The sequence below is a fragment of the Heterodontus francisci genome, chromosome 14, assembly GCF_036365525.1.
Source record: "Heterodontus francisci isolate sHetFra1 chromosome 14, sHetFra1.hap1, whole genome shotgun sequence".
Lineage (NCBI taxonomy): Eukaryota > Metazoa > Chordata > Chondrichthyes > Heterodontiformes > Heterodontidae > Heterodontus > Heterodontus francisci.
The window spans coordinates 33,859,157-33,871,221 of NC_090384.1; the positions used below are offsets into that span (position 1 = coordinate 33,859,157).

Here is a 12,065-nt window from a genome sequence, read left to right on the forward strand (position 1 = left end):
CCAGGTCTTGCTGCATTTCTACACGGACTGCTTCAGTGTCTGAGGAGTTGCGAATGGTGCTGAACACTGTTCTTATTGCATGGTCTGGGAGAGATCACCAGTCACAATTAATTTGTTTATTTTGACAAGTATGGTAGTGTTCCTATTCCTTTGTTTTTTCAAATTGATGAAAATGATCTGCCGAACTGTAATGAAGTAGGAGGGAGTTACACGACAGCAAAAGGATCAGATGGCATCATGAAACCTGAGAATGCAGTTCGAGCAGTTTGTGTACTTCAATTTAAATCATACAATTGAAAATATCCTCCCACTTATTCAAGTTTTTAAATATATAATTTATGGATATCAGTGCTGCTGATTTTCTTGGCTTCTTCTCACCATTGCTGATATTTAGTGAAAGTCTGTTAGAACTGTTTGTGTCAGGCAATTAAAAAATGCATTTCTGGAGTTACTACAAGGTCATGTTTTTCAACAATATGACTTCTAGTATATGAGAGTTACACTGGTAAAATAGAATGTTTTCCTCAGTAAGACATTAAACCTGCATTATTAGATAGCTCTTTCAAAGAGCTGGGATAGGCAGAATGGCCTGAATGGCCTCCTTCTGTACTGTAAAATTCTATACCCCTGCTGTCAGGTACAACATGGAAAACTCAGGATGGTAATATCTGCAACTGTGGAAGAAATAAATGAACTTGGGGACAAGTGTTAAAAAGAATCAACTTGCATGTGTAAATGCATATTAAAAAGGATGTTGAGCAATGCAATCTAGCCTTAGATGGCTGAAAACTGCGTAAGCTTTGCCGTTATGGTCTTAAATTAGTATCTGAATATTTAGTGTTATATTTAAGGATTATGTTATTCTTTCATATCAACAGTGTTAAAACATTGCATTACAGCTGTTCAAATCACAAGACAGGATTCAATCATGAGCCTGAAAAAGATTTTCATCTTGCCTGGATGTAAACCAAGCACCCAGTAGGTATAATCACTGCATTCTAACACAATGCATCATTCAGTCACAGAGAAAAGAGACCTAAAATCCCCCGTCATACTAGTACTACAATAGCCCCTAGATCCCAAAGATTAAAATGATGACATTAGCCCCTAGATCCCAAAAGTTAAAATGGCCACATTACCCCCTAGATCCCAAAGGTTTAGAAGATGACATTAGACCCTAGATCCCAAAGACTGCTGGGTTATAGTAAATCCAAGATCTCAAAGGTGGAAGAACAGGATTATTTAAACAAAAGAAAGCCCAGCCCCTGAAACAAGCAGTTGAACCTCTCAGCTCCTAGCTATTGCCTTTGAATTAATCCCAGCAGTTATCTAGAGACTGACATATTAGACATGAAAGAACCCAAAGTTAAAATGTCTATCCATTTATTTATTACACCACTGTTCAAATACAAAAAAGCACCATAATACAGCATTCAATAAATAGGGCTAGTAACAGAAATTAAAGTTTCTTAATTACACTTGGTAACAATATCAAATACTTCACAATGTAAAAGACCAGCAAAAATGATGCATCGATCACGCAGGATAAAAGCTACAATGCACAACAAACAGACTGAAAAAAATATATAATAAAATGCTTGAGTTGAAATAAAATCGAAACGAAAATGGGATAACCAAACAAAAAGCATCAAATGTCATTATAATAAATATTTAATCTATGCTATTTGTATTTCTGATTTGTATCTCTCACCATAGCTTATTATGACAGGAAGTTGCAGTACTTCTTAAAGTCAAGCCAGTTATGGTTGGAAGAAAGAGTTGCAGGGACACTGTGTTCAGGAAACTTATTAATTGGAATTGTGGGGTGGGGGTGGTATAGGCGGGAGAGGGGTCAGTTTCAGGGCAAGGCTTCAAATTGAGGTCAGCAATGAAACAGCAGTTATTTTGTTCCCCAATAACAAGAGGAGTTTTTAACAGTTTCTCAAAGCAGCTCCGTCGTGACAAATAATTTGGTTGACTAGTGTGACTGCCGCCCTTTTTCAATAATACTTCTCCCTCCCTCAAAAGGATAAGCATGGGCAGGAAATCGCACAGAGAATTCAGAAATGGCTTTGCATTGATAGTCATTGACTGGGACCAAAATGTTCCAATCTAGAACGTCAACAATATGAATGTTTTACTCTAGAACAGAACTCGCGCAGGCCAGGGGATAAATAAATAAATACCAAATGGAGAGACAAACTCTCAGGATCATTCTTTTATTATTTATAAAAAGCTACAAATTGTCTAGATTGGTAAAGAAGATACACAATCTCAACAGTAAAGGAGCTGAAGCTCCATTAAAAGAAAATGGCTGTTCTTCTAATTTTCTTTAAATTGTGGTCAAACGCACCATCATATCATCGTGATGTGAGGTCAGCATGACAACAAAGACTTGTGGTTCTTTCCCACCACTCCTGCTAAAAAACATCATATAAATTTCAACATGAAAGGAGATCAGCAGTACCCAATTGTCCACATCACAGATTGAATTGCATCCCATTTAATATGTCTAAGCAATTTAATATTTTTCTTTTTCACACGTTTATTTAATTCCTTTTTAAACACTGCGATTGCCTCCTTCAACATTCAATTGCGGTGGTAAACTCTACATTCTACTGGACCTTTAGGTAAAATACTCTTCTACTTTATACTTTTATTTTAAATTAAATTATGCCACATCACCAATTCACCGAGCAAATTCACTATTTACCCTTTCAAACTCTTATCATTTTGAGGTTTGTCAATTTTTTAAAATGAAGGTAGCAGTCCTTTAATACTCTATCTGCAGATAAAATAGTACTTTGAGAGAATAGGGATGATTGTTCTCTGCTTTGAGCCAGAGACTGTTCAGTTCCCAGGACAAAACAGAGGAGAACTAGGCCAATGCTGCCCACTTTGCATTGTCCTGGGATTTCTAGGCTTTCCTATGGAAGCGAGGAGGCAGTGATGTAATGACACATTCTGCCTCATTCTCCTCCCCCAATGCCAGTGAGCTCCCATTAGCAAGAGGCCTAGAAGAAATATGCCTTGGGCCCTACTCAGATTGGAAAACAGGAACAGGAATAGGCCATTCAGCTCCTTGAGCCTGCTCTACCATTCAATTAGATCATGGTTGATCCATGCCAAAACCCCATTTAATTGCCATTGAGGATCTGACAAGGGGCAGGCAGCAAGAAGGAGCCTAGAAGAAAGTTAAGTACTTCTTCTTGCACCAAATATCCAAAAATGCCTGCAGTGCTGGACGCCTTCTAACTGCTGATTTTGGACAGCAGTCAAAAGGCTCCGCAGCCATTCCCAGTGCTGCAGGACTCTCAAGTTTCCCACCTGACTCTGGGCCTTGGCTCCTGGAACAAGCCTGAGTTGGGTGAGTTCTGGACCCAACCAGATGATCTGATCCCAGAACTGCAGGAGGGTTCTGGACATATTTGGTGAGGCTCAGTCTGGGTGTGCTTTGTCATTAACACCCCAAGTGAAAGGGGGAGGGGAGAGGTGGAAAGTGCAAATAATTAAACCTGAAAACAGAAAGCCTCACAAACAGTATACAACCCATTGGCAAAAATGAACAAAATTGAACGCTGCTTCAGATCTGCCATGATCTACTCGAATGCCGGAACAGGCTTGAGGGACTGAATGGTCTACTCATTCTGAACATGTTCATACAATAAGATGGGAACAAAAATGGACACAGAAATAAGTATTTTTTTTGAAAGTTTTTGCTTAGGTTGGTGCGATTATTTCTGATAAGAAGTAAAAGGAACATAATTTTAAAGTCAGAATGACAGGTGGATAAAACAAGGCGCGTTGCACTGTTTATTCAACAGCACTCATGAAATGTGATTATTCTGTTATGTATGATAATACCCTGATTTAACAGCAGAGATTGAAGAGTTGTGTCACCACTAGCCATGTCACCTATCTGGTTCAATAAGGGAGCCAAACTTCAACAGTGCAACATTAACAGGTTCCACCATAAGAACATTATCTCAACTACTGCAAAGTGTCCTCATTAAACTCCTCAAATCTGATTATCTTACCTTTGATTATTAACTGTAGGCAACTTATATTGGCTCTTGCTGAGTTTGACATGTCAGCTAAAGAGATTGTAAGAATCATCTTCTTTCAGTATTTTTAATGGCGGGATTTCTCCCCATCTTCCAAGTCCATTGCCTGGAAATGAGACACTGTTTGAATATCCTGCTATCAGGATGCCATCAGTGTTCCCACAGCTAGCCAGGAAGAAGTGCCTGAGGCTGCTCAGGTGTGACTCTTCCCCCCCACCCCGCTCCTGCCCATGTAAGGTGACACTGCCCCTTCCATGGGTTATTTTACCACTTAGTGCAACTCAAATTGAGAACTAAGCAGAGTGGGACTCAAGCCTGTGTCTGTCCCCACTCCAAAGTACCATGGTGTGGTCGTACCATTTCCCCCCTTCTTAAATAAACCATTTAATATTGCAACATCAAGTCAGCCAAAGAATGACCTGATTCTCATTACTACAACTGTATTTTGAGTGCAGGCAGCATTGTGAGATCTCTTTAAACCAGAACTGCAGTTATTGACAAACTGCTAGAGCAGAGGAGTTCCTGACTAGGAAAGGCAGAGTTCAGGCCCCAGAATTGTCTGATCTTCCTACACAGGCTTCCCTGTGGGGGACTTGAAGGGTGTGTGGCAAGATGGGAGGTTTGTCATCCCTATCCTTTGGATGGTGAAAGTCTCTTCACGCCTGGATTGAAACTACCTGGTGGGATGACAGTAGAACACTGGCAGCATCTGTGGAAAAACCTATTGCTCAAACCATGCTGGTGACAGGAGGGTTAAGTTACAATAAAACCCCATGTGCCCACAATAACAAGCCAAAAACTGGCAATCATTTTCCCCAATGTTTAAGCAGCCAACTAGCCTGCCACGGGATCATTGCTCAATATATGTCTCCGAGAACTTTACTGCGCAGTGAATGACAAGAGGGAACACAGCCAAAGGCAGACCAAGAAAAGAGAAGGGTATTAGAAGGGACAAAGGCACCATCAAAGAGAAGGCTCTCTGACGGGCTTTGTAGGTAGACAGAGATGGCGAGGCAGAAATGTTGAAGGAGGGTGTTTCAGAGAGCTTGAGTTCAAATGTCACCTTGGTTGTTGGAGAAATAGAATTCAACTTTTTTTTAAATTTAGAAATAAAAAGCTGGGATCAGTAAAACATGACCATGAAGATTACTGCATAAACCCAAATGGTTCACCAATGTCCTTTGGGGAAGGAACCTGCCTCTCTTGCCCGCTCTGGCCTATATGTAATTCCAGTCCTACAATAACATGGTTGACTCTTAACTGCCCTCTGAAATGGTCTAGCAAGCCACTCGGTTGTATCAAAACTGCTACACTGCAGCAGTTCAAGAAGGTGGACCACCACCTTCTCAGGAATAAACTAGGGATGCCGGCCTCGTCAGTGACGTCCACATCCTGAGAACAAATTTAAAATGAAAAGACAGCAAACTGACTTTTCAAAACAGCAAAATCTCAAATATAAATAACTATGATGCTTTTTTTTTTGCAGTGAGGCAGCAAAACCAGATAAAAATATCACAAACATTTATCTCTGAGTACAGTCTTCAATCTATCAGCAATGCAGTCACCAAGCATCTGACCAGCATTGCTCAGTTAGAAACAAATCACATTGAAAAGGCCAGCGCCTCCTGCAGCCAGGCCGGACCAGAAATGATTTGATTCTTTGTGTGTTTACAACAAGCTTTTCCGTGTCCAGATGCCAAGATGGGTACGTAGGGGACAAGCAACGTGGCAGAGAGAAGAAAAAAATATAACATGCAGCTCCCAAAGGGGCACCGTTGCTGTTAGGAGGTCCCCAGAATGACCTCCCGACATGTGGTTATTGGCATGTGTCACCGTAACGTTGCCGCACACTTCTGCCAGATACAGCGAGCATGCACAACTGGCATTTGCCAATGAAGCAGACTCGATGTCCAGCGAGAATGAGCGCTTGAGGCTCTCCCAGACTCATCCCCTTCCCCGAAATCACGAGAATCCCCGTAAGTCAATCAGTTTAAAAACCTGAGATGATTTTTTTTGTTTTCTTTTGTATTGTGGTTGCAGATTGAGTCCATTTCACAAAGAGGTTGGGGGGCGGGGGGTGGTTGTAGGTTGGGAGAGGGGAAAGAAAAAGCCTTTTTTAATTTTTATGTTTATTCAAACCTGAGGTATTTGCATCAAGCAGCCAGGATATCTTAAAACTATTCAAAAACATTTAAATCAGCCATAATAATAGATACACCACTATTTACATTATATTAACGTCTGCATCCATTCGCAATCAGTTCATACAAGTTATCTCATGGAAGGTACTTTTCCAGCCTTTAGTGTAGCAGTCTACATTTCAACTGGCTCAGTCACATACAAGGAAGGACAAAGTGCAATAAATGGCCTTCTCAGGTAGCAGTCCTGTGCAGACCAGGGTATGATGCAAAAACAAAGGAAACATAAAACACAAAAAATATATAATTAATAAGATAAAACCAGAATTTCTTTGAGTATTGCTTGAAGTACTTAAATACCGCACTGTACAACTTTAAATGGGGTGGCCAGTTCCCTCATCTTTCACCATTGCCAGAATGTGTGTGGAGAAATAAATTAGCTTTTCTAAAAATGTTCAAGACAAGTCTCAAGTGGAGCATCAACCCACTTTCTGTATCATTAGAGAGAAAAACATTTACTGCGCTTTTGCTTTTTTTAAAAAAAGGATAAAGTCCGCAGCTTCCAAATTGTCTACTTTCAGACGATAAATAAACACAGTTCCTCCCTTTCACCCAGTGAAAATAGCCATTCCCAATGCTGTCACGACACCTCAATGATTTCCATACTGCCAGAAAAGCTGGACTGTTTCCCTATTTTCCCCAGGTCTTCCCTCGATCTGCTCTCTGACATGCCGTCCTCAAACTCCATCTGGCAGCTCCGCCTCTTGAACTGTTTCTCAATGGCGCCCTCCTCGTGCCAGCTCCGCCTAGTGTCCCTTGGCTCGGGCTGCTTCTCGCGCAGCCGGACTGCCCCGTACTGTTCACAGCCGTTCGGTGCTGTGTTGCAACCAAAGGAGGAGTATGAGGGGGTGCTACCACTGAAGAGGTTGGAGCTTCCTGCCACATGACCAGACTGGGAGTCTGTGCTAAAGTACCATGGAGTGTTGACGGAGGGGGTTGTTGAAACAGGGGATTGTACCAATTCTGAATGCTTCCCCCATCGGTTAATGCCATTGTTCCCCAAAGGGAGCTGCTGGGCACTAGGAATATTCAGCAGCAGCGCCTGTTTCAGGTTGTCCTCCACGTTGTTGACCTTGTGGATTGGGCAGGGTATGCTGGTCCTGGTTAAGTTTAAACTTAAGGGATGCACAGGTGAGCTGGATGAGTTCGAGAGACTGCCGATGTGCTTTGGCTTACGCCTCTGTCGAGCTTTCGATTCGGCGCTGAAGTCTGACCCCACAGGCTTGTCTGGGCTGTCGAGGCTCGGAGAGTACTGCTCAAAGCCAGGACTGGCCATTTTGACCTCCAGTTTGCAAAGCTTTGGGATGTCATCAGAATCCATTGGCGTGGCGGCCTTGCTGAAATTGAAGCTGGCACTTGGCGAGTAGGAAGACTTGATGTCCAGTGAGAAAGAGCGCTTGAGGCGGTTGGTATCCTGAATCCGCTCCGTGGATAGATGTAGGCCATTGAGGCCCTGCTGTAAGGTGATATGTGATGCGATCTTACAATCAGTTCCACTGCTCTCTGAATCACTGCTCTGCTGGTTTGCATCCTTCTGTGCAGCTTGCCCTGTTGTCTCAGAGGTAGAGAAGACAGGACATGTCCTTTCCAAGATCCCTCTACAGACGTCAGTCACCTCCTTGCCAACTTCCTCCTCCAGTCTGTCTGCCTGAGGCTTGAGGGACTTCAGGGATCGGACCTTCAGAAGCTTCAGGCTCTTCTCATACTCTAGCAGCTGCCCCATGAAGTTGAAATTGGGAGATATTGACGGTCTTCGATCCTTGACAAACCTTTAACAAGAACACAAATACGCTGTTTTCAATCAAGCAATAGTGTGTCTAGTATAGAAACTGGATTCAGCAAAGCTATCACCCAGAGACTTCAGAATAGTCACCAACAATAAGCTGCACAGCTAACTTTTATTCATTGAGTAATCTTTTCCTCGTATTTCTATTCACTTATGAACCTGCAATGAAACATTTCTAAGGAGCTTCTTCCATCCTGTTCCTTGCAACTGAAGATTACTTGGTTATTACTGAAAACCTTTAGTAATTTAGTTGATTATTTCCCTCCTCTCAATTCGGGTGCGTCCCTGGCATAGACAGTGATGCCCAAATTGCAGGTCCAGCTCAGCGGAAGAGGCGGGCACTCCAGTCTCTGCCAGGGAGCTGGGCAGGACTTGCAGCTTCAGCAGCTAAAAGACAGCTTTGCTCCATTGAACATTTTCCTTCTGGATAACAGGACTTGTGCATAGCTGCAGTCAAAGTACAGAGCCCGAGTATCTTCACGCCCCACGACCCCACAAACAACCTCTGAAAGCTGGATGCCAGTAAGTTGATGGGATGCTCCAGTGCCCAGTGTGCCCACAGTACCAATAGCAGGAAAGGCACCTGAGGCTGTGCTTCCCTCATTTGCCCATGACTAACATACACTCTACCACATATAGGTGAATGGTCTGTTCCCTGAAGGAGCCCATGGCAGAACACAACCCCAAGTAACTTTCCACCTCTACCTTCTCCCACCTCACCCAGATCTGTCGTAAAAAGGTTGCTGGGAAGGGGCCACAGAAGGTAGCTGACCATGTAACCTGAGCTGTATGGACATTTATAGTATAATGCTGTAGCCCTTCCTCCTCACCAATTCAACAGCAAAGTGGCAGTGCTAAGCCAGACCTATCACTCAGATGCACCAGTGGTACATCCAGCCTCATCTCTCACTCACAGTCAGTACTGCTCACTTAATACTGGCACAAGGCATCAATGCAAGAGCCAACCTGGTCTCTGTCTGCAGGTAACTTTGACTTTGTGCTATAGTGTAAAGTGGCTTCAAGTTAAATCAACCGTTTACACCATCACACAGTCAAACCCATCTCTCTATAGCTGTTTTTATATTGCACTAGACTTGTTCTCCCTACATACAAGCATCACACTGCCAGCTACAGCCCAAAAGCAAACATGTTGGATATAGGACATTCCTGTAAGTTTATTGTCAGATTGCAATGAATTGAACAAAATCCGTACTTTGGGAACCAGCATAACTCAAATAGGTCTTAATATGATATAAAAACAGTTCGATATAGACAAACATGGAGTCAGTACCATTGAAAACAGCTCCGATACTGACAATACAAAGTCACCAACCTGGCCCTGTCCCTCTCTCTTATTCACACTCACAAATAAAGTCAGTTCCACTGTGCCTTTTATGATATCAAGCTGTTTCATCTAAACTGGGTAATATGCAATGTGCAAGTCATAATGGCAGGGTACTCTATCAATGCAATTGCCTCTCCTGCATTTGGACTGAATGCACCAAAATAGTGTTCAGTTATGAGCCAGCCAGGGGTTGGAATGGAGTGAAGTGCTTCTCGCAAGCACCACTAAGGGGATGGGAGAAAGGTGAAAAAACACATAAAGAATGCAACATGACAGTGATCAAAATCACTCGAACCTGCTCCAGCTCAGGCCTCAAAGCCTGCAATGGAGGTCTTGGTATCATTTACCTGTAAGCATCATCTGAGGACAGGCCCATGGTCTTCATAATGTAGGCAATGGCGACTGTAGCTGATCGAGAGATCCCAGCCAAACAGTGAACAAGCACTCGACAGTTGGACACCTTCGCTTTGTCTAGTGAGAGACAGGAAACAGTTTGAGTGGCTTGTGCCAGTCTCCTTTCTACACTCAATATAATTATTCTACCCCATACCATGTGGAATCAAAACTGCCTGAATAAAAAGAGGAAACATTCCATAATGCACCAGGATCAAAGCCAAGGAAACAGATGCAGCTACACTAACACTACTCTGCTGATTCCCATCTTCGTAGTTAGCATTCACATGGAAACAGAGTCAGTGGGTACATTATTATCTGTCCTTTGGAGCAGTGTGCAGAATGGATGGCTTGAACAGGCTTTTAGGAATGTGTTCACACAACAGGCTGAATGTACACATTCGCAATTTACTTTTCTATTTTCACTCTCTTATTTTCTAAGGTGATGACTCACACTGAAGTACAGTTCTCTGCATCGTGCTGGGATTTGGGGTCCTGACACTGTCACAATCCTTTATAGCACCTAAATGATGCTGAAAGCATGTATATTACCTATGAAAACAACAGATTCATCCAACCAGGGCAGAAGCTTCTCACAGTAGTTGTCATTGACTGGAATGCGCATGAAGTGACTCTCTGAGATGAAGTCTGGCTTAGGACAAGAGTTGCTGGCATTAAGAACATATGTGATTCCATTCTGTACCATTAAGTCCTGCAATAGAAAAATGATTCCAGATTAATATACATATATAGCATCAACATTTATTTTCCAATCCTATTTCTGGAATTCTTCTGTCAACAATATTTTGTAGACAATCATTTGACCGTCATAAACTACAGCACCTTCTCTGCACTAGGGCGGTTACCTTTTCTCGCCCAAAACCAGAAAGGAGGAGTTATTTAAAAGCCCATCCCGTGTACTTGTGATAAAAGCAAAATACCGCAGATGCTGGAAATCTGAAATAAAAACAAGAAATGCTGGAAATACACAGCAGGTCTGGCAGCATCTGTGGAGAGAGAAGCAGAGTTAACGTTTCAGGTCAATGACCATTCTGATGAAGGGTCACTGAACTGAAACGTTAACTCTGCTTCTCTCTCCACCGATGCTGCCAGACCTGCTGAGTATTTCCAGCATTTCTTGTTTTTATATCTGTGTACTTGTGATACTGGTCTGCTCTCTCACACATGCACAGATAGCCGCTAACAAATTGAATGCAGAATTTAGGAAGAATGTCTTGAAACACTGGAAAAGGTGAGGTTGTGGAACATGCCACATGGAGTGGCTGAAACAGATAGTTTTGTGTATTTAAGGAGAAGCTTGATGCATTCATGAGAGGGAAGGTGGGCAGGATGGGAAGAGGTAATTAGTGTTTGCAGTATAATAACCGCATAGAGCTTTATGAACTGTTTTTGTGCTGTGGGTTCTATGTAATACTGGCAAGTTATGGCAGCAGAGTCAAAGCAGCTTTAAGTAAATTCCTGATCTCTTTTTTTTAATGTAGATTCCTGGCCTATGTTTTTTTCCTTACCTGTAGCAATTGAGAACCAGACTACTGCTATGTTTTTGTGATTGTGAAAATTGTTGGGTGACCAGCACTGAAACCAGCCTGTCAGCTTAGAAGCTGGGTGACTTGCCACTCTAAAGCAAACCCACTGAGTTACAATTCCTCTGGTCAGAGAATGACTGGGTTTTGAGCAATCCCACAATTGGAATTTTATAGCACACACATCCTTGTTGCCAGTTCTAAATTTTTTTTTTAATTCATTCATGGGATGTGGGCATCACTGGGTATGCCAGCATTTATTGCCTATCCTTAATTGTCCTTGAGAAGGTGATGGTGAGCTGCCTTCTTGAACCACTGCAGTCCATGTGAAGTAGGTACACCCACAGTGCTGTTAGGAAGGGAGTTCCAGGATTTTGACCCAGCGACAATGAAGGAACGGCAATATAGTTCCAAGTCAGAATGATGTGTGACTTGGAGGGGAACTTGCAGGTGGTGGTGTTCCCATGTATTTGCTGCCCTTCTCCTTCTAGTTGGTAGAGGCCGCGGGTTTGGAAGGTGCTGTCTAAGGAGCCTTGGTGCATTGCTGCAGTGCATCTTGCAGATGGTACACACTGCTGTCACTGTGCACCGGTGGTGGAGGGAGTCAATGTTTGTGGATGGGGTGCCAACCAAGCGGGCTGCTTTGTCCTGGATGGTGTCGAGCTTCTTGAGTGTTGTTGCAGCTGCAGCTATCCAGGCAAGTGGAGAGTATTCCATCAGACTCCTGACTTGTGC

General features: G+C 42.8%; 1 protein-coding gene across 4 annotated transcripts in view; it reads right to left on the bottom strand.

Moving 5' to 3' along the window:
• Positions 1-1,388: 1,388 nt before the first annotated feature.
• Positions 1,389-12,065, bottom strand: part of LOC137376963 (dual specificity protein phosphatase 8-like) — a 210,208-nt gene continuing 199,531 nt past the window's right edge. For all 4 annotated transcript variants that reach the window (XM_068045978.1, XM_068045977.1, XM_068045979.1 and 1 more), the window contains 3 exons: positions 10,339-10,498; positions 9,741-9,864; positions 1,389-8,031 (listed from right to left, as the gene is read on the bottom strand). In XM_068045978.1, coding sequence (XP_067902079.1) covers positions 6,843-8,031; positions 9,741-9,864; positions 10,339-10,498 — 1,473 coding nt within the window. In that variant the 3' untranslated portion in view covers positions 1,389-6,842. The remainder of the gene's footprint in view (positions 8,032-9,740; positions 9,865-10,338; positions 10,499-12,065) is intronic.